Source organism: Crocodylus siamensis, chromosome 3 (assembly GCF_052110815.1).
Source record: "Crocodylus siamensis isolate JL-2025a chromosome 3, ASM5211081v1, whole genome shotgun sequence".
Taxonomy (NCBI): domain Eukaryota; kingdom Metazoa; phylum Chordata; order Crocodylia; family Crocodylidae; genus Crocodylus; species Crocodylus siamensis.
The window spans coordinates 246,687,906-246,715,699 of NC_143397.1; the positions used below are offsets into that span (position 1 = coordinate 246,687,906).

The 27,794-nt window shown below is 43.6% G+C and overlaps 1 protein-coding gene across 9 annotated transcripts in view; it reads left to right on the top strand.

The window, feature by feature from the left end:
* The first annotated feature begins 5,128 nt into the window (after positions 1-5,128).
* PHF20L1 (PHD finger protein 20 like 1) overlaps positions 5,129-27,794 on the top strand; it is an 84,641-nt gene continuing 61,975 nt past the window's right edge. For 3 of the 9 annotated variants that reach the window (XM_090040670.1, XM_090040672.1, XM_090040671.1), the window contains exons 1-6: positions 5,130-5,246; positions 6,260-6,376; positions 20,805-20,976; positions 21,118-21,202; positions 23,921-24,009; positions 26,223-26,285. In XM_090040670.1, coding sequence (XP_089896796.1) covers positions 5,206-5,246; positions 6,260-6,376; positions 20,805-20,976; positions 21,118-21,202; positions 23,921-24,009; positions 26,223-26,285 — 567 coding nt within the window. In that variant the 5' untranslated portion in view covers positions 5,130-5,205. Of the gene's footprint in view, positions 5,247-5,281; positions 5,404-6,255; positions 6,377-20,804; positions 20,977-21,117; positions 21,203-23,920; positions 24,010-26,222; positions 26,286-27,794 lie in introns of those variants that run through there. The other 6 variants (XM_090040673.1, XM_090040674.1, XM_090040678.1 and 3 more) reach the window with 5 other exon arrangements.

Sequence of the window (27,794 nt, forward strand, 5' to 3'; positions counted from 1 at the left end):
CACCTGAGTTACTGCAGATGAAAAGGAAAAAAATATAAAGGGGAAAAAACCCCTCTTTTTCTTTCTGTCCTATTTGTTTTCTTTGTGTATTTAAGTATGGTCTTATTCAAAAGTCGCTGAACTCATGGCGGGCCCTCTACTGATTTCACTGGGCATGGGATGAAGGCATTAGTCTCTTTTTCCTTGCACTGAGTTTTCATACAGCGTCAGGAAGGTAAAAAAAATACATTGTGAAATGTTGGAAAACAGAACTGGTATCAGGCCTCAGGGCAGGCAAAGTTGAAACTGCTTCGAACTCATCCTTTGAAATCATTAGATTTTAAATGGTGTCCCTTTAAACTGTAATTCTCTCTCATAGACTTTAAGATGCTTTGACAATTCTGTAATTTAGTTTTCCGAAGTTCTGTTATTTTCTTTTGATTTTGAGAAGGGCCCACGATTCTATAACATTAATTTAATTTAAAAGAAGCTTCAAAACATCATGTTGGGGTTGAATTTAATAAACTTGCCAGTTGAATTATCTGAACAGTGTTTTCATTTAAGAAAAAAATACCCAAACAAAATCCATTTTTTATTTTGTCAGAAGGAAGCCCTACTTCATGCTTTCAAAGTTTAGACTTCAGATGGCTCTCCTTTGTTGATTTTTCTCAGCTTGTTAGATTAACTCATAAATTCTTCTCTGTCAGAAAACCTTATCATATAAACCTACAAGTTTTGCCAACTTTCTCAAGTGTTACCACTATAATATACAATGCTTATTTTAGATCCATATGTCTTTAGATCTGATTTGACTCAAAAAGGACACCTTGGTTAAAGTTTTGAGAGAAGCTCTTTATCTCAATTACATAGTTGAACGTTCCCAAGATTTGATGTGGCAGCACTAATAAAATGCTAGCTTAAAGCTATGTGGCCCAGGTTCTTTCCTAGGTAAGATGAAACATGGCTTTAGATATTTATGCAGACATTTATATTTCCTTAAAAAGCACGAAAACATATTCTTTTACTTCAGGTATAGTGACTTAGGAATAAGATTGATACCTCTTTTTTACTTGAATGGTTAGCTAAAACCTTGATTTTATGAGTTACCCCAAAAAGGAAGAGAATGGAATGACAAGATTAGGTGTTTCTCCGACGTAATCCTGTTTAATTACAAAGAACAAAGTCCTGTTTCCCTCTGGTGGCGACCAAACAAGAGATGATATTGTTGGTCAAAGCTCCAAGCCCTTTTTTCTAGGCAGCTCAAAAGCACTCCCACTGACTTCCTCATTGCAATGTTTGATACTTGCCCTAATTCCATTCCTGGGATGGAGACTGGCATGTGTTAGCATTGTGGTTGAATAAAAAAGTATTGCTGCAGTCTTTGTTGCACATTACACTTAGGACAGGTTTTGTTTAGATTGCTGTAAGCATTACTGTGTCAGAAAGTTCTGTGAGCAGGCATGTCGTAACATTTACTATCATCTAAATGAAACCTGTCTTGAGAGCCGGAGCTGTTGAAGACTTCAGTATGCTGCTACAGCTGGGATTGATAAATACCTGTTTGTCAGTCCCAGTCCCCACACTGCACCCAAGTTTCCTCATTATATTACCTCTGCGGAACAGTCAGGTGTTAGCTCAACACCTATTATGTAATATCATCTGGAGCTACTTCTCACTGGAAAAGTCCTAATGTTTCATAGTTGGTAGGGTCAGAAGGGACCTGAGCAGATCATCAAGTCCGACTCCCTGCATGTTGCTATGCTATGGTGGCCCCTAGCACTTGTTTTATTGCTTGAATGCTTAGTGTTTTTAGTGCGGTTAACATCCTGGAACGCAAAACTCTAGAACTCTTGGTTCGCAGATACTTTTTATTAGACCACGAAATAAATTGCAAAATAAATAAATAAAAATTGTTTTTTGCAAGCTCTCAGGTACATGCGCCCTTCCTCAGGCTCAAGGAAAATTAAAGATGGTAAAAAGTCCCCATATGTAGAAAATAAACTTCATCTTTGCACAGAGGAAGCTGAAGGTGGAAGTCTGTTCCTCTGGGTCCATGGGAGTGTCTTTGTAAGTTGCTCTTTGATGTGCAGATAAGGCAGGATTCCTTCCCTGGTGGTGTCAGGTGGCAGAAAGGCAAGGAGGTATAGAAAGCTTTCTGGTTGTTCAGCAATGAAGTTTTAGCCAATTTTGGATTTAAATTCTGCATCTTCCATGTTTCAGGCATGTATCTGGTAGCAAAGGAGGACCTCAGAAGTTTTGAATCCAAGATGCCACAGTAGGGAAATAATATGGTCTATTCTAGCAAACTTTCTACCATACAAACTTTTGTGGCAATTGTTTATAGATTCCACCACTTTCATGAGTATTTTTATTTTTTTTTTCAGTGGCCAGTGGCTCTCCTCTGCCTCCCACCGCCAGGCTCAGCTCTGTGGTGGTGGTGGAGTTGCTTGACACGCAGGCAGCGGGAGGAGGCAGGGAGCCAGGGCTGCATTACAAGCGGCTCCGCCAGCCCCACAGAACTCAGCCCGGCAGTGGGAGGTGGAGTGCAGCCCTGGCTCTCCCCTCCCTCCTGCCACTGGGCTGAGCTCCATGGGGTGGGCAGAGGTGGGCAGAGCACAGCCCTGGCTCCCCCACCCCCGGTCTCCTGCCACCAGGCTGCGCTCTGGGCAGCATTGCCAGCCCCACGGAGCTCAGCCCAGTGGCAGGAGGCAGGGGAGAGTCAGGGTTACACTCCAACTCATAACTGGAAGCCTCAACTCATAACTACTAACACAGAGGAAGGAAGGAGTAGATACAAGCACTCACAAAATGTACAAGCCTAGTTCAGAGCTCTAGAAACCAAAGCTCAAGTGCAGTGTAGATGCACATAACAGTGGAAGTTAGTGTCCAGAAAATTAGCCATCCCAACTCCTTAAGTCCTGGGAGTCGCTGCTTTGCGACTATTATACTTTACTCTATAGACCTGGCCTGCAGTACAGATGTGGATGATGCCCTGAATTCAGGCCTCATATGCTTTAGTAAAATTCAAGACACTTTTGTATAAATAGCATATGCCTGCCTGAAGTTTCCCCTTGTCATATCTAATGTGCAATATACAGGTTTCCCTCGCTTTATGTTGTACACGCATTCCTGGAAAATAGCGCATAACTCAAATTAGCATAAAGGGAACCCACTTTACAATGTAACTAATAGGGATACGTTCCAAGACCTCAACTGTACTGATCTCCAGACCCATTTCTATCACTTTTACAAGACAATTTTGGTACTTACCAACAGCAGACAGTACACACAAGCACAGGGTGGTGGTGAAAGTTATCATAATGGGGATGGCAACTAAAGAAACATGTGTCACAGCCAACGAGTGAAGAGCACAGATCCACACAGAAGACCATATGTTGATGCGCATCAATCCCACAATGCACTGCATAAAGCAGCTGACTGTGGGCTTCCAGCACACCAATTGCATAAGAGTGAATTTACCTCGCATATAATAAATTTTTGGTATAAAAAGAGGCATTGCTTAAGAATGAATTTGCACATACAGAACCCCCATAAAGCAAGGCAGACCTGCACTAGGTGTATTTCAGTTGTGTTCAAAATACAGAGCCATGTTAGAACAGGGGGGCAGCATCCTGATCCAGGGAGTAAGGAAGGCAGATGTGCCACCCCCTTGCCTCCTTGCATGCAGTGTCCTTCCAGCAATGTGAAGTCAGCTACACATACCCACTAGGTCCTGACTTTCCACAAGAGACGGAGACTCAATTCCATCTCTCTCGGCATCCCAAGCCGTACAGTTGCAGCAGCATGCTGAGGACACAGACTGTAGGACAGGTATAGACTAGTTGCTGTTCATTTGTTCCTTGGAAAGATGCAAGCAGCAGGAGAGGTATGAGCTGCCTGACTTTTATGCTGTGTTGGGGGCAGTGCAATAGTGATGTTTCTTATTAAGGCTGGATTGGAAGCTGTCTAGCTCATGGGTGCCAACTAATGAATATTGTTAATTAATATTAAATTAATACAGCCACCTCTCCCTGTTGCCAAACTCCCAAGCCCTATGTGGAGGACAGGGACTGGGACCAGGCCAAGTCCCCTTCCTCCCCTTCCCCCTGGCTGAAGCCAGGCTAAGCCCCTTTCCATTAGGTGGCTGCATCAGGGCCAGATTAGAGGCGGCCCACTCCACAGGAGGAAATGCCTGCCCACGGTGCCAGATGGGGACCACCAGCAGGATCCAGCGAGCGTGGCTATCCGGCCTGTTGAACACTATTGGTTCGGCCCAACTTCACGAAGGATTTCAGAAGCGGGAGCAGGTGTCGAAGCATCGCATGAACCATCCCCGACTTCCTTCTGCCGCTCCCAAGCAGGGGGAGTGCAGATGCCTTCACACCTCTCCTGGCTCCAGCACCAAGCAGACTGCGAGCTCCGTCAGGACCCCACCTCTTCTGATCCTTCTGGGTCGTGCAGACGACAACCCTAAACAAACAGAGAAACCAGCACCTTAATCAGACATCCTCCGCCTGCACCCAAGCCCCTCCGGCCCGTGGCACCCAGACCCCGCCAGCACCCCCATCCCTGCGACGTGAAGCAGCACGGCCGCCGTCTCTGTTTGAATCTATCGCGGGAGCTTTCTCCCCCCGCCGCGCCGACGCGAACGACTTGATGTCCGGAGGCGAGAACTGCGTCGTACAAACCCGCCCGCCGACTGCATCCACCCCATCCCGTGTCGAATTCGGACGAGGGATGAAATTCCTTTGAACATATTAAACGCACGAATTAAAATTGATGGGAATGATTTTGACGTTCACGTTAATGGTAACGATCCCACATTTATTTTGAAAATGCCTAATCCGTTATCGACCCCGGGGGGCGGGATTTCTCCCTCGTTCCTGGAGGAGGAGCAGCTGAAAAGAGAGAGGATTAGGAAGAGGCCTGCAAACTCCCAGGCTGCTGGCTCCTGAAACCCCCACAGAGGACCAACAACCACCTTCCGGCACAACCCCACTCCCCACACTCCTCCCCGCAGGCACAGCCGCTCGCCACCTTTTATATCCCACGTGACTCGCCTCCCGCAGCCCCGCCCCTTCCCCGCGGCCCCGCCCGCGCCCTCCTCCCCCTCCCGGCCGCTTCCCCCTCGTGGCCCCGCCCCGTGGCCGGCCCCTTCCTGCCCGCGGCCCCGCCCCCGCCGTAAAGCAGCGTCGCGCGGGGTGCCCGCGGTCACGTGACGCGGCGATGGCGGCCCCCGGCCCCGCCTCGCGGGGAGTCGCAGGGAGGTGACGGAGCGGCCGGCCGGCGGGCGGCGGGCGCGGGGCGCGGGTGGGGGGCGATGGGGCGCTGCTGAGGGAGGCCGCCCGGGCCCGACACCTCCGCCGGGCCGGGCCGGCCTGGGCCAAGCCGGGGCCCGCGGGGCCGGGCCAGGCCGCGGCGGTGGTAAGGAGCCCGGCGGGACATACGCGCCCCCCCCCTCCCCCCGGTCCGGGGGTCGCGGCGGGCTCGTGGCACGTTGCCTAGACCGGGCCGCAGTGCGCTGGGGGCATCTGGGGTGCATTCAGGGTTCTCCCCTCAGCCTGCCCCCATAACCCTTGTCCTTCTCTCATGCCCAACAAAAGTCAGAGGGGCCCCACCTCGAAGGGGGCTTTGTGCGTGCCTGGCGCCCCCTGACAGACCTGGAGCCCCCTGCGGTGTGGATGTCCTCACCCACCGGTTTGGGGGCAGTCCTGACCTGACCCGACCCGTGCTGGTTGAAGGTGTTCCCCGTTTGCCGGGTGCCAAGAGCGGCCCTTTTGGAGCCCGGGTTTGCTCACACGAGATTCGAGCTCGCTGGTGGCAGGGTTTTGAGGGACGCCAGCGGCAGTTGGCTTCATTTGTTGGTTCCCACAGCGTGTTTACCTGCCCCCTTTCGTTCTTCCTCTGTAAAGCCCCTTTCAACATAAGGGCAAGGAAAATGTCTTAAGACAACGAAGAGGTCGAGGGAGGTGGGGGTTAAGTGTTGTACCAAGACTCGGGTGTACTGCTTTGAAAACTAGGTGGTTTTTGAGCTGAGGATTTCTTCGCTTTTCAGGGGAATGGATAAAGTGTATTTCCGTAGGGTTGGGTTTTTTTTGTTACACCGTCCTGCCTATAGAAGGTTTCACTTTCAGCGCACCACTGGGATTCGCCAATGAATGTAAATCTCCGATAGGTTTATATTTCTTCATAGACATGCAAGGACTTGCTTAGGATGCCACTTGCGATTTAAGTAGTATTTCCTTCTTTGTAATATCCCACTATTCTTTTCTAAAGGTAGGAAAAAAAAGGAGAAGAGGATAGACATTACGAAGATGAGTAAAAAACCTCCAAATCGTCCTGGGATCACCTTCGAGATAGGTGCTCGGTTGGAGGCATTGGACTACTTGCAGAAATGGTATGGAAGAAATTGTGATACTTGCTTAGGTCAGATGATTTTACATCACCTGTAACCTATCTGTAGCCAAAGCTTTTTGTTTTTATTAAAAGCTAAGGTATCGTCAGTCATTGGTCCATATATTAGCTCTGATGAATGTAGTTATTTAAGAGCAATCAGCTAAGATAGAGAGATTAGGAAAAATTTCTTTCCAAAATTCAAATGAAAGAAAATATTAAGTGTGTTTGGTTTTACTTGCGTTTCTGGTCTGCAGTCACTTAGGCCATGTGTTAGCTCTGCTTTCTGCTACTGGCCAAAGCTGTTTTGGAGAGCCAGCAGGCCTGGGACTCCAGGCCATGGTAGTTTTGCTAGGCTAAATTAATGCTTGTTAGTTCCTTTTGCTGGGGATCCCCATGAGTGTCAGTGCCAACTTGGTAGTTGCCTATACCCCACTTGAGTTTTTTACATGTGAAGGTATCTAGTAAATTTAGTAGTTAAAGGAAAACTTAGAATGTTTAGGCATGTAGTGTTATGTGAAAGATAATCAGATACGTTGATGTGATGAAGTCCAGTGAGTCTACAAGGATTTAGCTTATTTTTATTCTAAGTCATAAAAAGATTTTACAAATAGTAAGACTGAAAACATAACAAAGTCTTCCATAATAATACTTATGTGCCTTCCCAGTAACTGTTTGAAAACTAGTCTGTTGCCATAGCTTGTTAAGCAGGTGAGTACAATAGCATCTGCATTTAATGGCTGGAGAAAATGAGACATCAGAGATGTGACTTGGGCAAGTCACATACCAAGTTTTGGAAGAGTTGAAAGACTTACTATTTAGTCCTGCATTAAGCCATCTATTTACTTGGAGAGAAAATGGAAAAACAAAAGAGAAACCTTGGGCTTAATCAGAATTTGGCTAATAAGAACTCGTTCATTTTGTGTTAATGTAGGGATGTATTGCCTTGATTTGAAAGAGAATGTATTGCTGTCGTAGACTGAACTAACAGTATGTCTAGTCCAGTGTAGAAACTTCTTGATTTCCATCAGTTAGTCACTAGTTGCTGCCATTGAGTAGAAGAGTCTGGGTTCTGTATACATTTTCCTCCTTTTTCCATGTCACTGAGTGGTGTCATTTGCATTAATACCTAATTGTGTTGACTGTGATAGAGCCACATGTCAGTCAGTTTAATGTGTTAACTGTAGGGATACTCCGTAGGGACAGAGTTAAATTAAACTGTTAAATTAGGGGTGCACCGATAAAGATTTTTTGGGCCGATACTGATGGCTGATTATTAACCAGCCATGTTGGCTGATACCGATCCAGTTGTTACCAGCTGGAGGCCAAGCTGCCAGACCGCGTATCAAGTCTGTTGGGGGGAAGGGGTGTCAGGGGTTGGGGGTAGGGGCAGGTGCTTGCACAGCTGGGGGTGGGGGGGTACTGCTTTGTGTACTCTGGGGGAAGTATGGGGGGCATGTGCCCCCTGGAGCTGTGGGGGTTGGGCCAGGGCTGTGCTCAGGTAGGCTGCAGTGGGCAACAGCACTACAGTGGGGGGTGGGGGCTACAGCCACCTTAATTTGCTGTAGCTGGCTGGTAGCGCCCCTTCCCAGCACCACTGCCTCCACTTGCTCTGCACCCACCTGCAGCCTCCCCACCAGGAAGAGCCCAGCACAACCCTTGGCCCCGAACCTGCAGCCTGCCTGCACCCCGTGCACAGATCTGGGGCACGTGCCCCTCATACCTCTCCCAGAGGTGCATGCAGCAGTAGGTGCTTCCTCTCCTGTTCCCTGTGGATGAGCTGCCCTTGGCTCCATCCTGTGCCCTGCCCTGGCTGGGCAGCACTTGCCCCAGCCCTATTCCCTCCCTCACAATGGAGGCCTCAATCTGTGCCCCCATGTCCCTTCCCACCTCCCTCTCCCCCCACAGACTTATCAGCCAAATGCTGCTCTTCAAGTGGCCAGGCTGCCTTCTGGCTGTGTGCATGCTGTGGCTGCACGCAAGTACGTGGCATTTATCACTGACGTTATCAGCCACCTCTGCCAAAAAACCCTGATTGCCGATAATGTCAGTTTTCCTTTTATTGCTGCAATATGGACCGATAGATCGGTGCACCTCTAGTTTAAAATTCCAGAGCTGTCAGTTTGGCATATCTGAACAGCTTAAAAGAAACTTTTTTGTTAGAAGCAACCAGGGTGTACTTAATAAAAAATAACAAACAAACACTTTTTTCTTTTATTGTTTAAACATTGTTATTCTCACCTAGTGCTGTAGAAGTACAGAACATTTTAAACTTATGATTCTTTGAAACATGAGGGTTTTGTCTGTTAAAAAAAAAATGGAGGTGTTTTGAGACTACCAACACTGTCATAAAAGTAACAAAAGGCTCATTAAAAATAATACTTTTTTTTACTTTACCCGATCAATGACAAACTCTGATTAAAGATAACACCCAAACTATAGGATGCAAGAAGCAGTAATACAATTCTTTGAGTTTAAACGTATCAAAACAAGGTTTGCTGCAGCTCTATTTATAATAAGATGACTCGTTTTATGACAGCATCCTATGCAGGAATTAGTACTAAATATTTGCAGCTGAAACAGTGCCTGGTACAAGATGCATTGTGTAATGGGAAAAGAAATGAATGTGTGTGAACTCTTAGAAAATTCATATTTCTGTTCACTTTATGGAGAAACTGTCTTGTTTAATTTAGGCCACATGTTATTTTCCACCTGACTTGCTCACCTGTGTTTAGGGGCTTGGTGATTTTTAAGTCACCTGTCTGTTTTGGAGCTAAGTTTATCCATTTTATCTTCACACAGAAAAAGTATATTCCCATACCTGGAAACTTTTTTTTTTTTTTTTTTTTTTTTTTTTTACATAACTTACATGAATTGTGTATTTCTAAAAATAAATACTAGACAAGCATGAAAACTGCTAGTTTGCAGATTAGTTTAGGTCTTTCCAAATCATTATTAGAGAGGAAAGGACTTAATAGGTTGGTATCATTTACTGGACCAGCTGTGTAGTTGGATAAAGTTAAACAAGTTTTCGAATACAAGACATTTCTTCTCAGGACCGGACTATCCTGTACAGAACAGAATCTGGTTGCACTTCAAGGAGGGCCTGTTAAGGGTGAGGAGCATGCTATCCCTATGTGATGGAAGAGTAGGAAATGGAACAGGAGACCTGAGGAAGTTCCTGCAGAAGAATTTCTTGCATTTGAAAGCTTGTCTAACTTTATCCCAACTGCATAGTTGATCTGATAAAAGATATCACCCTAAGAAATCTTTGCCTCTTGCATAGTTTCAGGACCATCATGGCTACAGAATCACTCTTATACTACCTCTTGGTGTTTCTTCCTTTCTGAAGTTTATTCTATTTTAAATTTTCGTTTGGGTAGTGGTTATTTAGTGGCCGTTATATGGTGTTTTGATGTCAAATAAATTTTTTGTAGGTTCTGTTTTCTTAGTGTCTGATTGGTATGAACCAAGAATTTATTTTAAGCACACTTGACTAGTACTATTGCTAGGGAAGAGGGGAGTCTCTAACTGTGTTGGTCTAGGAAACCTGCTGTTGGTGATCGCATTTAAATGTGTTTGTTGTTGGCATAGTCTTGCCACTGTTGTGGCAACAACCACAACAGTTCCTTGTAAATTGAATAACTTCTATGAAATACATGATGTACAGTTGCACAAGGAAGTTACTGGAACAAAATACTTTCCTGCACCTAAGTCACTTTATCAGTTCAAATTTATCTAAAGCCTGTTTGAATTTTTGGTAACAGATGATAATTTAAGATTTCTGAAAATACAACACAAAATAGATGCAGGTTACTACATACTTGGGTGGTGGGTATGTTAAAATAGAGCAGGTTTACAAAAGCACAGAAGGGTTACCTTTTTGCCTTTTTGAAGAAAATCCTTTCCTTTGCCTCTGTTCTCTTTCTTCAGGGTTTGATTCTACAGGTACATAAATGTTTGCAGGATTAGGCTTTGGACCATGTTCCATGATGCAGGAAACATGGTTTATACTTGTATATAAAATTCTTGAAATTATTCTGGATGTTTTGTAAGCAATACCATGTACCTTTCTTCACTACTATGTTCTCATGATCCTGTGCATCCAGCTCCCTTCCTTGTTCCATGAGTACCACGTTCATGCCCATTATCATGTCAGGAAGATTGCCACTAATAGGAGACAGAACGAATTCATACTTCTTTATTTGTTCATGCACAGAAACATGAATTCAAGAAAAAAGTGGGGAGCGAAGGAGGCACAGAGGTGGGATAATTAGGGTATGGGGTAGATTTAGGGTAGAAAGAGATCACTGTCTTGAGCTCATCAGAAGAATGGTTGTTCCTGTGAAGAGGGCAGATCAGAGGTCTGGGCTCTGGATTGGTTTCCCCCCTCCCCCATATCAAAGAGAAGCCCAAAAAGTTGTGTGTAAACTTTGGACAGGAACATTCATGCACAGGAAGCAGTTCCGTTCATTGCTTGATGAAGCTTTCAAGTGATGGGACCTTTTTCGTTTTTGAAATTGGATGAATCTCTAACCTGAAGTATGTTTAGCACTGGCCTATCTAAAAGAAGATGAAGGTGGCTATAGAAGTGGTTGAAGAAGCTTGCAAATAAAAGAAGATTTTCAAGATGGAGGGGTCTGGAAAGAACAATGTAGTTTCATTCTCTAAGATACAGAAGGAAAAATGGTCTTGGGGTCAGTTCATAAGTCCTAGAACTGGTAATCAAAAGAGTTGGGCTGATTTTGGGATCTTTCATCCTGTACAGAACAGAAGCTGGCTGCTTTTTCAGGAGGTGCAGGAGCAAGCTATCCTGATGCGACAGAGGAATGGGAAGTGCAGCAGGGGACCAGCCTGGCTAGACAGCAATCTCTTTAATGAGTTGAAACTCAAACTGGAATCTTACAAAAAGTGTAAACTTGGTCACAATAATAGGGAGCAATATAAGTGTTTGCACATGGGCAAGCAGGGAGAAAAGGAAAACTAAGGCACAATTTGAGATGCAGCTAGTAAAGGACATAAAAGGCAGTAAAAGAGAGTCTACGAGTATGTTAAAGAGGAAGGCTAGAGAAATCATAGGTCCCTTACATGGTGCAAAAACTAATCTAGTTGTGGATGATGCAGAAAAAGCTGAAGTATTTAATGCCTTTTTTATATTGGTGTTCACAAATAGTGGCAGCTACCAGTTAAGTGCATTTGATGGCAAAGATAGGGAAGGAGACAGTCTAGAGTAGCGGTTCCCAACCTTGGGTTGCAACCCAAATGAGGGTCACGGGAGCAATGCCAGCAGCGCCGCAAACAAAGGACGAGCATGCTGGGAACTCACCTGCCCTTGGGCTGCTGTTCCACTTTGCTCCCAGCAGCGGGTCGTGGCAAAAAAAGGTTGGGAACCACTGGCTTAGAGTAATGGCAGAACAGGTTAGGGATTACTTACAGGAGCTAGATGCTTTCAAGTTGGCAGGGCTGATTACTGAAGAAACCAGCTGTGCCATCCTAGGTTACTGAAGAAACTGGCTGAAGTAATTTTAGAGCCATTGGTTAGCCTCTGAGAATGGGTGGGGGGTCAGGTGAGGTCCCAGATGACTGGAAAAGGGCAAATTATAGTGCCCGTCTTTAAGAAAGGGAAGAAGGAAAATCTGGCGAGCCAGAGATCAGTCGGCTTGATTTTGATACCCAGAAAGCTCAGGGAGCAGGTGTTCAAGTAATCTATTGTGATGCACCAAGAGAAGAACAAGGTGGTCAAAAACAGCCAGCATGGATTCACCACAAGGAAGATGAAGGTGGCCTGACCAATCTTATTTCCTTCTGTGATAAAGTAACAGACTCGGTAGATATGGAGAGCAGTGGATGTGATGCATCTTGACTTTATCAAGGCCTCTGACAGAGTATCTTGCAATGTTGTCATTAGCAAGGAAATACAGATTAGACAAAAGTACTGTAAGATGGATACATAACTGGTTGGATCATCATACTCAGCAAGTAGTCAACTGTGGCTCAGTGTCTATTTGGGATCTGGTATCAAATGGAGTATCCCAAGGGTCTGTCCTGAGTCTGGTATGGTTTAATATCTTCTTTAATGATTCGGACAATGGGATTGAGTGTATGCTCAGCAGAGTTTTGGACGACACAAAGTTGGGTGAAGTTGCTGACACTGGAGAGTAGGGCTAGAATCCATAATGTCCTATACAGACTGGAGAAATGGTTTGCAGTCAACCAGATGAGATCCATCAAGGACAAATGCAAAGTCCTGCAATTGGATACAATAATTGTGTGTACAAATACAGAGTAGGGAACGACTGGTGAGGCTGCAAGTACTTCAGAGAAGGCCCTGGGTGTAACAGTGGATTACAAACTGAATAGGAGCCAACAGTTTTGTCTTGTTGCGAAAAAGGCCAACAGCATAGTGGGTCATATGAACAGGAGTGTCACTGGCAAATCAAGGGAAGTGTTTCATCTGTTATGTTCGGCACTGGTGAGGCCTCATTTGGAGTACTTCATGTACCTGAAGGATGATTACAGAGAGAATGGAGATGGGCTTTTCTGTAGGGGACAGGACTAGCAGCAATGGCATTAGGCTGTAGCTGAGGACATTTAGGTTGGAGATTAGGAGGAGCTTTCAGACAGTGAGGGTAATCAAGCATTGGATCAAACTACCTGGAGAGGTTGTTGGATCTTCTTGGAAGTTTTCAAGGGCAGATTGGATAGACACTTGGCTAGAATGGTTTAGCTGGGGATCCTGCCTTGGAAAGTCCTACTTTCCAATGATCCTAATGCTGGAGTGTTGGAAAGCCACTGAACCTCTCGTTTTCTCTGTCTGTTAAATGGAGTTGTTTCCATACCTTACACACACAGCTCATTATTTTAGAGAACACTTTTAGAGGCTCAGATAGAAGATGATGCTAAAGTGTAAAATATTTTCAATTATTGGTTAATGAACACCGTTCATATCAGATTAGTAAATATACTGGTGAAAATAGCCATTTATGAACTTCTATACCTGAGAAACGATGCATGCTAATATGGAAACTTCAAGATGAATATATAAATTGGAGAGAGACTGGGTTAATTTGACATAAGTTTATCATGTAATTTACTTGTGTCTTTGCCAGCTTTACAACATTTCTGTAGTTTACGTGCAATGCAACTGTTACTACTTGAGAGACAAAATTGAGCAATGTGTAAAGTTGGAACATGCCATCAGCTCACAATATGGACAACCCCTGGATAGTGCTCTTAATTGGTTCCAGAAAAACCGAGCATTAAGCGGAACTGCACTAAGCAAACCCTGTTTCCCCATAGGAATGAACATAAATAGAAATAATTAGTTACTGCTGCTGCTTGCTGCTGCTTTTTGGCGTTGTCTTCCCAGCCCCTCATGCCAGCCTGGACCCACGCTTCTACTGCCCTGCCCTGGGCCTCCGCCGGCCTGGGTCCTGGCATGGGCCCTGCACTCATGTTCACCCCCCTACTCACTGCTTCTTACCGCCACTGCCTCTCCCCACCCTGCCTGCCCACCTGCCAGCTACTCCAGCCCTACGTGCCAGCTCAGGAACTCACGCTACTGACCAGACCTGTGCATGAGGCCCCACGGGCGCTGGCCCCAGGCATGGGCCCTGTACTTGCTGCCGCTTCTCCTCACCCATCTGTGCTCATGCCTACCCCCCTGCTCACTGCTGCTCACCCCACTTGCTGCTACCGCCACTGCTGCTTCTCCCTGCGTGCCCTGCCGCCTCCTCGCTGATTCCACTGCATGCTATAGCACAACTGGCTGAGTGCTCGGTGAAATCGGGTATCCATTTTAAATGAGCGCTGTAGCGAAATGTGGTTTTGGTTAGCGCTTTTAAGTGGGGATTGCCTGTAGTTAATCAATTCCGTCAGGTAGGCTGGCATTTGAATAGAATCTTTTGGGGTTTGGGAATGCTGTTTCTAGCACGCTTGCAGGCTGCACCTGTGCTAGTGCAGATGTTTGTTTCCCTGGGGACAAGTAGCAGTGACACACCTTGTGTCGCTGCTACTTGTTTCTGGGGAACGCTTATGCCACATGCTCTGGCATGTGGCAGGTTACTGAAGGTGGGGTAGGGAGGTTGGGGCCAGCAGCTGTGCTGGCCCCAGCAGCCTGTGTTGGGGGCCTTGGGGAGCTACAGCCATGATGCTTCTGCAGCAGGTCTCCTGGCCGGCAGCTGGAACATGGCTCTGACTGGCCAGGCTTTGGTTATGGGCAACATGTGGTGCCATGACATATGCCACCCTGCTTCTTTTCAACATGGGTTTTTTTGACCCCCAGAAAGGTAATGCAAAGTAGCAATGTGGGGAATGCCTTTGTGTGCGGTGTGTGGCACCACAGACGGGTCTGCGGCATCACATAATACTTGCCTGCACTCATCTGGACGCAGCTGGAAAGTTTGAGGAAAGACCCTCAAAAAGAAAACTTTACCATCTGTAGGCATTACTGAGTAGAGTTGGATAGAGCTAACACAGGCATTATTAAGTACAGATTGATTGGTTTTAGGTAAACAGTATAAAGAAAACCTGTTTATTCATATTTTCAGGAGCCCCTTTTTTTAGTTGTTTTGGATCCTTTCAGTTCATGCTGTAATAAAGGGAAATCCTGGCAAATTTATTTTAAATTAGCTCAGGTTACTTGAATTAGGCCAGATATTTGTTTTTTGAGTTGTGACTGTGTGCTAGAGCTTGTGTTGGAAGAAATGCTTCTGCCATTGTTAATCAGGACATGGTATGGGGAATATACAATAGATCTTGTTTTGCTTCTTTTTATAATGCTGTTTCATCGTACTTACATTCGGTGTTAGGATTGAGGAAATTTCCGTTTCATCCTGTCTGGCAGATGCAACCATCTTTTTGCTTTACTATTTTAAATGGAAGAAAAAGCATCATGGATCTTATTGACAGGAAAAGCTGTGTCCTGTATGTCAACATTTGTCAGTACAGCCCTGGGTGGAATGTCAACATTACTTTTTAATAAAACAATGCAGGAAACTGCATTAAGTTTTTTTTATTAGACTATATCAGTTGTGACAGTGTTGAATTGGGACCTCCAAACCTTAATCAAGGATTGGGAAGTGAGTCCTGCAAGAAAAGAAGTTGCTTAAATTGTAGAAGAGAAGATTTTTGTAATGTGCCGTTTTATTTTTTTTTACATTGCAGAAGTGATGCTTGTTGCTATCTTCTTTCTGTTACCAGCAGGGGAGTTTATATTTCTCCTGAAAATACCTGAGTTCAAAATCTTGCATATTAATTTTTTTATCAGAGCCCACCAAAAATGGAATATTAGAGAAAACAGCTCTGTAGCAAAATGTGCAATGGCAAATTTGTGTAATGTTGAGCATGTTAACCACATGTTCAGCATTACACAAGGCCCCAAATGGTCTCTACCACATAGTTCTGTGGCTTAAAATGTGTACGCTTTTGTAGTGTGTAACCTTACCGCAGGGGATTTAACCCATCTCTGTTATCTTCTCTTTTTCTTAGAGCTGTGAAAATGTTGTTGTTAGTTGACTTTGACAGTCAGTCATTTTGTGGGCTAGGATAGTTCAATGGATGAATAGTTTTTTATGCCTAAAGACTAGGATTAAATTTGGCTTTGATAATTGGGCTTTTTGTCATTGTGTCTCAATCCATCACTTGTTTTGCATCATAATGTACGTTTTGAGAGCACAAGTTAATGGAATTTAACACATAAATAACAGTTTTATTTAATTCTCATTTTCATATGTAACTTATTAAGAAGACGTTGCCCATAATGTTATGGTTCATAATTCCAGCAGTGAACCATAGGATCCAGATACTTTGCAGGGTTTCTCACTCTCCTGTGAAGATGAGGGTTTGCAAAGTATCTGGGTATATAAAGAGCTGCAGGAAACAGTTATGTAGGACTGCTGAGAGATTCTAGCTGTTTGCAGCAGCTTTTATGTCAAAGGGCATATCTACCCTGATCAGCTGTGTGAAACCACTGATAAGTTTCAGCTGATTGGTAAAAGCTGTTAAAAAAACAAACAAACAAAAAAACCCCAAACCATTCTTAATTCAGCAACCTGCTGTGAATTAAGTTGGTTGCAGACTACTCTGTTACAAATGATCTTCTTTTGTATCTGATTCCAGAAGTTGATCACGTAGTAGAAAAATATATTTGTTGAATATAGTAGTCAATGAATAGCATGATTTGTGATCAAGTAATATATTTGATGAATAGTACTAGACCCATCATGATTGCTACATCTTTTTTTTTTCTTATGTGCATCTTGCTTCATTCTTTCATTTTTGTTGATGTGCTACTTTGTGACGTTTCTTCTTGGGCTTCATTTTTCCTTCTCTCCATGCATTCTGCCCTCTGCCACCGCATTTCTAATTTTTGTATTTTCTTTCCCGTTCCATTTCTTCCCCCAAAAAACACAGTCCCCCTTGTACTTTGTTTCATAATCCCTCTGTCGTCTCATACCTGTATATACCTGTATGTAGGGCTTTGAAATTATATCAGGTAACTAGTAGACAGAGAACTGTTCGATCAGGCACAGGGTGATAAACTGAAGAAGAGGTGCTGTTACGGGAATGATGTGCAGATAAAAATACTGCCAGACTGGCGTTTGCCTTCAATTTCTGCCCAATGGCTCCCTTTTTTTTTTCCGTCGGCCTCTAGCTGGAGGGTATCTGATGAAATTGAAATCCTTGTCCGAAGGGAAGGTTTACCCCGAGTATAATGTGCTACTAAATGCTGCTCTCTTCTTTTGGGTTGCTGCAAGGATGATGTCTCCTCTGCTTCCATCCTCCATTTCTGGCTGCTCCTCCCTGTTGAATCCGGTATTTCCATTGCCTGCCTTCTATAATGCTTAGAACTTTTCCAAGTAGCTGCAGAATGAAACTGCCTGTAAGCTGCATAGTCATTCACATGCCTCCCACTAGTAGTAAAAATGGACACAACTTTTTTTTTTACTTGGTTTGAATTTCAGCGGTTACATAAATGCTAAGTTTACAGACAGACAAGGCTTTGCAGTCTGCAGGCCTGGGAAGACGGTATTGAATCTACTTTTATTTAATTAACATTTTCAAGTTTAATTACATAACCCTAGCTAGAAACTTGTTTGGGTTCTTTTGTTTTTGTTTTTTTTTTTATTTTAAAGAAAACTCTTTCTGCAGCTGTTGATGCTACTTGGGAAAACACTTTACCTTCCCTGGGTTAGTGGATTTTTGAAGCTGTGTTCCTCATTTGTAAAACAGAAAAGTAAATTTTTTTCTCTTTCCATGCTACTCCATCCATTTTAAAATAGCCCTTTCAAAACAGTGCATGTGTAATCGGTTTTGCTGCTTTCTCTATTGTCCGTCATACTTTATCTCATATAGGAACATGAGGCCCTCATTCTTGCACTACTTTGGGAGCTCACCTGCAGTCTTTTCATAGGCCTGCAAAAGTGTTTGTCAGGAACACGGCAGCTAAGCTACTGTTTGAGTTTGAGGCCAGGAGGTTGCCTCTTTGCAGAGGTTCAAGGCAAAGATGTTGAGGAGCAGCAGGAGTTGGGGCTTCCTTGCAAATACCTTCAGTTCTGGTAGCCCCTTTCACAGGTTAGAGGAGCAACAGGAACTTAGGGGCACTTGATCTGCTGTGTCCCTTCACAAGAATAGGAAACGACTGAAACTTTGGCATTGGGAGGATCCTCTTCCTTCCTCCAATGCTATCCCTAAGCTAGGGAACAATAGGGAGCTGGGAGGTGGAAGAGGGGTGATGTTGTCAAGGGTGAAGAGTTCTTCACACTCAGGAACTCTTGCAAGTCTGATGGAGGAGCTGGGGGTCCTTATTCAAGGCTGCTGCTGAAGAGGCAGGCAGCAGTGAGCACAACGATGGGAAATGAGGTGGGACAGGCCCAGTGTCGTCTTTCAATTCTCTTTTGCTGAAAACAGCTTTATGAATGGGAAGAAAGGAGAACATTTCCAATATTTAAAATTAAGTTGAGATGGGTTCTTAAAAAAAAATCCTGACGTATGATTTGCTAGTTGCTTACTCAGCAACTGGTATGTTTTTAAAAAGAAAATTCATCTTGCAAAGTAAGATAGCTCAGAATTTCTGAATCAGAGGATCGGCAGGTGGTGTAGAAAATGATTGCTGAAGTCATGTCTCTAATGTTGAGACAAGTCTCTCATTGTGGGAAGTAAACAGAGTCTCCTATTTGGGAGATAGGCAGCCTTCTGTTCACCAGGACATTCCTTATCAGTACATGTTTTTATCATCTTCAGGTATCTCTGGTTTATTTAATCACTCCAGCTTTTGGAAGGCTAAAGCTCCCAAAGGAAAACTTTCTAGGGTAATCTGAATTCCCAAATCAGTTTTCATCAAGTAAAAATAAAAATTGCCAGATTGTTTTAGATAGATCTTTGTGCTTTTTGTCCCATTCGGATTTCCTGAAGCAAAATAGATCTTGGAAAACAGTTTCACAGACATAGATGTCCACAGAACCAGAAACCACTCCCCTGTGCTCTTTCACAGATGCTAATAATAGGAAATGTGCAATATCTTTGCAAGATTGAATGAGCTGGATTTTACAAAACTAAAACAAGGGGATAGTTTTAATCCTTACTAAATTGTAACCAGAACCTTAAATTGTATAGGGTTATGATTTGTTCTGGTGAGGCTCTTCGGAATGAGTTTTACTGGGTATATGCAGAGGTTGAGGGAATAGTAGAACCCCCCACTCCTTTAACACTGAGGTCTTTGTTTTGATAATTATGTAATCAAAAACTAAAAACTGAACAAATAATTGCTGTGTATTGCATTCAGTGCCAGTGAAATCAGTGGAGCTGTATGTTAATAGTTCAGGTTCAGTAGGAATGCTTTATTGACTTCAGTTGTTTTTAGAGGTGTGCCATATATTGGTGCCATATCAGATTGGCACCGATCAAAGAAAAATTAACATTATCAGCTATCAGCTTTTTTTGGTCGGTGTAGCCAATAACGTAATGATAAATCCAATATGCCTTCTGACTGGGGCCCCCAGACACTGCGTACATGCTCGCAGCTGCACTCATGCACGTGTCCAGGAATGCAGTCGGGTAGTGTGGAAAGCAGTGCCCTGCAGGTAAGTCTGTGGAGGGGAAGGGGCATGGGGTGGGGCAGACGGAGACCCCCATGGTGAGGGAGGGAGTGGGGCAGGGGCAGGGCGGTGAATGGAACCCTGGGGCCAGGGTGGGGAGCAGGATGGAGCCGTGAGCGGTTTGTCCAGGGGATCAGCATCCTGGCATTTAAAAATGGTGGTAGGGATGCTTAAACTAAAGCTTGTTGAATGAGCTTTAGTTTAAGTGCCACTGCCACCATTTTTAAGCAGCGAGATACTTAACTGTGGCAGAGCCAAGCAGAGTGAGGGAGAAGGCCAACGTGGGCTGCCCACTGTGGGCTTGGGGCTCTTTGCCCTGCTGCCTTTGCCCCAGGGGCCATGCACTGGCCGTGCCACGTCCCCTACCCGTCCAGCGTCAGTGGTGGTGGCGAGTTGTGCCTCCGGCTGCTGGATGGGCAGGAGACGTGGGTCCCGGGGCCAAGGCAGCAGGGGGAAAAAGCCCCAAGCCCACAGAGGGCAGCTCACCTCTGCCCTCACCCCACTCAGCTCTGCTTTGGTTAAAAGTGTCCCAGAGCTTCAAAATGGTGGCAGTGGTACTTGAACTAAAGCTCATCAGGCACCTCCACCACCATTTTTATGCCTTCTGACTGGGGCCCCCAGATGTTGATCCCCTGGAGAAACTGCCCCCAGCTCCATCCAGCCTCAGGGTCCCATTCACCGCCCTGCCCCTGTCCCACTCCCTCCTCACCGTGGGGCCTTAATGTGTTCCTCCCATGCCCCTCCCCCTCCACAGACTTACCTACAGGGTGCTGTTCTCCACGCTGCCCAACTGCTTTCCTGTAAATCGGTTATTGGATCGGTATCAGTCAATATGCCTGGTAAATAATCGGCTATCGGTATTAGCCAAGAATACATTTATCAGTGCACCCCCTGTTGGTTTTTGTTTTCTTGATTGCTTTGATTTGTCTGAAATGAATGAAGCAATTCTGTGGATACTTTATTAGGCAACTTAAAAGGTCTTGCTTTAAACCAAAAAAACACAACCATTCTGCTAAGCATAAAACTCCCAGCTTTTAATCCAAAAGGCCCATTAAAGTAATTTTCACATTGTAACATTTAACACAAATCTGAATTTGTGTATGCATAGTACTATATAATAGAACTGTAATCTCTCATTTAATTTATGTAGAAAGCTTTTCAGTTATGTATTGTCATCTTAACAGTTACATATATTTAGAAAACATATTTCAATTTCAAACTGATTTTCAGTACAAAATGGCCGTTCAATGAGAACTAATATTTGTTTGAACTTCTGTAGGCTAAACATGTCTGGAAAAAGCTGGTGAATTGACACATTTCCATTTATTGCTCAAGGTATCCATCTCGAATTGAGAAGATAGACTATGAGGAAGGGAAGATGTTGGTCCATTTTGAACGCTGGAGTCATCGCTATGACGAGTGGATTTATTGGGACAGCAATAGATTAAGACCCCTGGAGCGACCAGCACTCCGGAAAGAAGGGCTGAAAGATGATGAAGAATTTGTTGTAAGTAGTAGTTTCTTTTCCTGCATGAGCTATTGCATTTGCTTTCTAAAGCTAAATATTACTGCCAGATTTGTAACATGTAGGTTTCTTTAGAGGAAGTTTGAAGCTCAAGATATTAACTATTAAAATGATTTTAAATAGGATTTTAAACCTGGAGAAGAGGTGCTAGCTCGTTGGACAGACTGTCGATATTACCCAGCCAAGATTGAAGCAATTAACAAGGAGGGTATGTATATAAGTGCACTGTAGCTGTAAGTACTCTTTTTTTTTTTTTAATGTGAACACAACTATGGTCTACTCAAATGAAGCATGGCATATCTGTATCTTTAAGGATAGGTATTTAGAATGTCAAATATATTGTAAGATGCATTATTATTTTAGTAGATGGGAAGCGTTTGGTTTAGTGAGAATGCCTGCCCTGAAACATGTTGCGTTCCATAGAATTATAGAAAATTAGTGTTGGAAGGGACCTCAGGAGGTCATCTAGTTAAGTGGTGCTCAACTTTTTTGCCCAGCTGGCTGGATTGGCTAAGCCTGACAGGCTTGGGATTTTGGAATTTGGCAGGGGGAGGGTGGTTGTATTAATGGCCACCACTCCCCTGCCACCAAATTTCCAGACCTGTGGGGTATCGTGCAGGCCAGATGTGGTGTCTCTGTGGACCACACTTGGCCTGCAGGCTGAAAGCTGAGCACTCCATGTCTAGTCCAACCACCTGCTCAGAGCAGGACCGTCCTCATCTATATCAGCCCAACCAAGGCTTTGTCTGCCCTGTTCCTAAAAACCTCTAATGATGGAGATTCTGCAGTCTGTCTGGGTAGCTTGTTCCAGTACTTTACTACTCTCCTACTGAGAAGGTGTTCATAATGTCTAACCTAAACTCTTGAGATGCAACTTCAGACCATTGCTTCTTGTTCTGTCATCTGCCACCACTGAGAACAGTCTGACTTCATCCTCTTGATTAAATCCTCCCTCCATTCTTCTCTTCTTCGGACTAAAGACACGGTTCCCTCACCCTCTCCTCATGTTCCCCAGTCCTCTCATAATTTTGGTTCGCCTCTGCTGGACTCTTCCCCAATTAGTCTGTGTCCTTTCTATAGTGGGTGGCCCAAAACTGGACACAGCACTCCAGATGTGGCCTCACTGTTGCCAAATAGAGGGAAATAATCACGTCTCTTGATCTGTTGGCAGCACTCCTAATGCAGCCCAATATGCTGTTAGCCTTCATGACAGCAAGGGCACACTATTAGCTCATATTCAGTTTATTGTCTGCTGTAACCCTCAGGTCCTTTTCTGTGGAGCTGCTGCTTGGCCATTCAGTGCCTAGTCTGTATGAGTGTATGGGATTGTCCAATCTTCCAATTTGTCAAGGTCTCTCTGAATCCTATCCCTACCCTCCACCGTATCAACTACTCTGCACAGCTTGGTGTCATCTGCAGACTTGCTGAGGGTGCACTCCATCCCATCTTCCAGGTCGTTGAAGATATTGAAAGACACTGGCTCCAGGACTGACCCCTTGGGCAGTCCACTAGATACTGGCTGCCAACTAGACATTTAGCTTCTGATTACTACCTTTTGAGACGGACGATCCAGCCAGTTTTCTATTCACCTTATTATCTACCCTGTATTTCCTTAGCTTGCTTGTGTACTAAAAGCCTTGCTAAAGTCAAGGTGTGCTGCATCCACTACTCTATCTGCATCCACAGTGCCAGTCAGCTCATAGAAGACAGTCAGGTTGGGCAGGCCTGACTTGCCCTTGGTGAATCCATGCTGACTGTTCCTAATCCCCTTCTTCCCCTCCAAGTGCTTAGAAATGGATTCATTGAGGACCCATTCCCTGGCTTTTCCAGAGAACAAGGTGGACCGGTCTGTAGTTCCTCAGATTCTCCTTCTTCCCTTTCTTAAAGATGGGCAATATATTTGCCCTTTTCCAGTCATCTGGGACATCTCCCTATTTGCCACCAGTTTTGAAAGATAATGGCCAGTGGCTCTGTAGTTGCATTGACCAGTACCCTCAGGTGCATCCTGTCTGGCCCCATGGACTTGTGCATGTCCAGCTTTTCTAAATAGTCCTTAATCTGTTCTTTTACAACTGTTGGTTGCTCACCTTCTCCTCAAACTGTACTGCCAGGTGCAGTAGTCTGGGAGCTGACCTTACCTGTGAAGACTGAGGTAAGAAAGGCATTGAGTGCTTCAGTTGCAGCTTCCCCCATTTAGAGACCCACACTTTCCCTGATCTTCCTTTTACCCTCTATGAACTTGCACATGTAAGTTGTTCAGGGTAATAAGAAGACTATTCATGCCTCAATGTTATATATTTGAATTTACAATGATTATGTTTAAATATCTAAATTATATTAGAAAGTGGGGCTAGACATTTGATTGTTGGAGAGAGAGCATTGTGCAGTATTAAAAGGAAAAAATGTTAACTGGTTTGGGCACATTTTAAAAAATGGGATAGTATTTGTATTGAATTTAAGAAGAATTAAAGAAATATACTAAATAGTTTAGTAGTATTCAAACAGAATGGGACTTGATTTTGCTTGTAGATATAAATGTTCCTCTGTACTGATAACGCAACAATGTAACATTTTTGTTACTCCATTAGAACTTAGTTATGCACCAAATTAAAGAGCTGATTTATGATTGTCCAAGTTGTGGGAAATGTAGAAAATGTATAAGAATTGGTTTTAAAGTTTTAGTTGACCTGTCCAAGGTTCTGAATCTGTATCCTTCAAGGAGAAATCATAATAACTGTTAAGGGAAGAGTTTTAATGAGATGTATAGACCTGTTTTACTTGCCTAACCAAAATACTCGCATGAGCAGGGATTTGGCATGTGTAGGACTTTAGGCTAAAAAATGAAGTGGCAAAGATTGTGTGGAAGTCATCAGGTAGATACTTTACTTTATACCTGCTCATCATGATTGTGTCAATCCTATTCTAGGAACCTTCACTGTACAGTTCTATGATGGTGTTATTCGGTGTCTAAAAAGGATGCATATCAAATCTATGCCTGAAGATGCCAAAGGGCAGGTAAGGATATTAGGAGTCTTCCCACCTGTTCTTGTTGGTTACCAAAAAGGGCACAGGGTATTACCAGAGTGTCTGTAATCAAGTTCTCTGCTGATTGTTTCACTTAAGAAGCATCTTTTTTAGCTCAGTATTTTTGGACTTGCTGCTGCATCCATTTTAAGGCCTTTCTTGTCTTGGTTCACCATATCTCACTGAAGGTGATTACCAAGAATGAGTTTTGTCACCCTAGCTGTCAAACTTCTGGCTGCAGTATGCTCCTTTCACTGAATCATTTCTATCCTGAATATTCTTCTTAATGCTGCCAACAGAGGGGCCCCAGGGACTAAAGAGGCACTCATCTCATCCGTTTCAGAAGTGCCTTAATGTATCAGTGGTCTGCTGCTGGTTGGAGTTTTATATAAGTAGACTCTTCCCACCTCATTCCGTAGTTGTTTGCTCTGCCAGGCCTGTTGGAGTCAGTCAGGAAAATATTCCATGACTTATGACATTACCCCACCATTCTACAGGTGATTCTAGTAGGAAGTAGAGGAGGGTTGGGAGGTGCAGGGAACTCAATATGCTCAGTGGAAATAGAGAACTAAATTGGCCTAAGAAGCAAATTTTGTGTCCAGCCTTTATTTAACCGGTAGCTGTATATCGTGATATAATAATCATGAATGCAACAGTAGAATGTAAAGAAATGTTGGGGTCTTAGGCAACATGTATATGTAATTGGCATTGTTTAAAAGTGAAGAGATGAGATTTAAATACAAATCGATCCTGTGCTTAAACTCAGCCTCTTTCTGCAGTGTTAAGAATGCTTTGATGAACTACAGCACAACATTTCAGACACTAATTATCACTACCCCCAGTGATTGTGGGGGGGTATAAATACTCTTTCACTTCACTTTACAAATAGGGAGCCAGAGATAACAGATTTGTGAGTTGACTAATCCAAGGGTGAGAGCACAGAAGTCGCTTGTTTAGTTCCATGTTTATTCCACCCAACCGTCTTGTCTCCATTCACACTGCGATACTACTCTGTGGCCATAGGCTTCTTTTAGAGGAACAAGCTTAGTTGCAAATAGCCTGCTTGGGATGTAGCTTTCAAAATCCCTGGCATCATATGCCATATGTGCAAACACCATAAATCCTGTGTTTCTCCAAAATTGAGTGCTAAGGGTATGGATTTCATGTAATCTCTGAGGCTGAACTTAGGGTGTGCAAGACTAATTTCATCTGACAAAAAGTAACCCTCTCCCCTCCCAAAACCAAGAAACCCCCAGACTAATTTTTGATTGATTTGAAAATACAGCTTCAGATGAATCTTTAATGTTGTATATTAAATTCAAATCCCAACATTTTCTTATGACAAGAAGAATATAGGAGAATTTTCTTGAGAGAGGGCATTTGAAAGGGAATTATTTTATTTATTTTAAACTAAGAAATTGAAACATGTAGAATCTAATTCTAAAAGCAATGCACAGATACAGAAATAATTTATTTTGTAGCTTCTTTGTTGATCAGAGAAAGGGACACTGTCAACAGGATTCCTTATAACTGACTAAAAAAAATCAGTTTTCTAACCCCAAGTAAAATAGTGTGCCCTTATTTAAATAATAATAATAACATTCCCTCACACTTTTATTTACAACTTTTCCTGTTCCCTACTTTTTATTTCTTGGTCTTCCTATCATGTACTTAAGAGCAGTGTGTGGGTGGTACAGCTGACCAGGAAAACACTGACACCAAGTATTCTCAAAATACTGTAAAACTTGCAAGTTGAGCACATCTGTTACTGTCATTTTAAAGGTGATTGATAACAGAAGTGTAGGTGCTGTATTTTTAGCTGTAAATGTGGTTTTTATTTTATCTTATTTTTTAGCATTGATGACGTCTCTTTTAAAGAGATACTTCAAAATGTAATATTCGAAGCGTACCGCACTGTTTAGTGCTCTGGTACTCGTACATTCATACATTTCAGTTGTGAGGGTGGAAAGACAGTATATATAAAATACAGTGTTTGTATAGTACCATGTATGGAGACTAGACAAGGTTCTTGCTTGGAGATGCCTGAACTCTTAAATTTAGATAGAAACCCAACAGGAGTGGGGGAGAGGAGACATTGAAAAAGCTGGGGAAATGAAAACTGCCCTTGTGGAAGCATTTCCAAAGTATTCAGATAACTTATTTTTTTCTATTTCATGTTTTTGTTTTATCTTCGACATAATTAGGCGCGCGAGAGGGAGCAGATAGCGCCGGAGCTGAGATTAGTGACGGAAATCGAACCAAAAGAAGTGAGTTTTGAGGAGGGATTTAAAGGAGAGGGAGGGCACTTGGCACTCAGGAAGAGGAAGCTGAGGAGAAAGCACATGGCAATGTGTTTGGGACAGAGACAAAGCAGAGGTGACATGAGGAGAGAATGCGAGTGGAGTTGTAAGTGGGACACAGCTATGTAGAGTCTTAAAGGTGAGAGCGAGGAGTGCAGTCTTGATTTGGAAACAACCAGTCAATCAGTGGATGGTGTCTGCATGGGTCTCTTTGTCTGGGTGTGCATGTGGTGGGAGGGATAGCACGGCAAGAGAGGAAAGAGCTATCACTGAACTATTTTAGATAGAGAAGTAAAGAGGTGATAGTTTTGATAGGTGGTAGGAGAGGTGAGCATCACAAATTGGGTGTTGGCAGAAGGGTTGAATTTTAGAAATGCTACTGTTTTTGCCTTCTCACTGTTGCAGTTCTGAGACTATAAACTCACTTCCAAGGCTTGTCTTAGCCTTGAAATACAAGAAATGCTGGACAGTTGATGCTTAATTATTTTTGAAGTTTGCAGTTTTCCTCATTTTTGTTTAGACCGTCTGTTTTGTATAATGACATTAGAACAGTGATTCTCAACCAGGGTGCCACACCACGCAGGAGTCTTAATTCTTTCAGGGGCATTGTGGGGTCTGATGCCTAATCATGCAATGTTAGCACTGTTAGGTGTGCAATCATTCACAAAATACACATAGAGATTTCAAATAGCAATCCATAGTGTCAAAAAACATTCTGACCTGTAGTTGGCTTTTTGAGTTCTTTGCAGTAGAACGACACTCACTTTTCCATGGTTAAAAACACATGGAAACTATGAGTTGGGGTGCCTTGAAGCTAACGAGGGGTGCCAGAAAAGTTGAGAATCACTGCTCTATAGCTTTCTCAGTAGTCATTTGGTGTCGGGCCCCTGAGCTCTGGAGAAGAGCCATTTTTAACCAATTGGAGTATAGCAGTTTGCCTTAATGTTTAGTTATTATGGTAATCTTTTGCTCTAACTTACATCAGAATGCCAGCTTCACCTGACTGGTTGAGCCATTGACTCTTCAGTAGCCTGTTACAGCTTCCCTTGACCTCAGATACAGTCTGATTTAAAAATACATATATTTTAAACAGAGGGAGGAAGATGAAGAAGGGAATTGAGTCTTCATAAATGGGGGTCTGGAATATTCATTGGAGGGAGATAAGGGAATAAAACATCAGCTAGGACCTTATGAATTAGCTGAGGTACCTATATTGGATGTGGTTCCATAATAGGGACTTTTCAGTTGAATAGAAAAAAGGGTTTATAATGCTCAGTAGGAGCTGGTGAGGAGAACTACTACTAAAGACTGGTTACCTGTTAATAGCTGGATCCTGCATTTTGTATATACAGTGTTTGCCACAAGTCTGCAGTTGCCAGTATGAGTTACATTTTTTTAAATAAAGGGTTCCTGAGCCTTGTTATATCCCAGTGTTGAGACTTGCTATTGTATTCGATGCATTATAACAACCTCAGG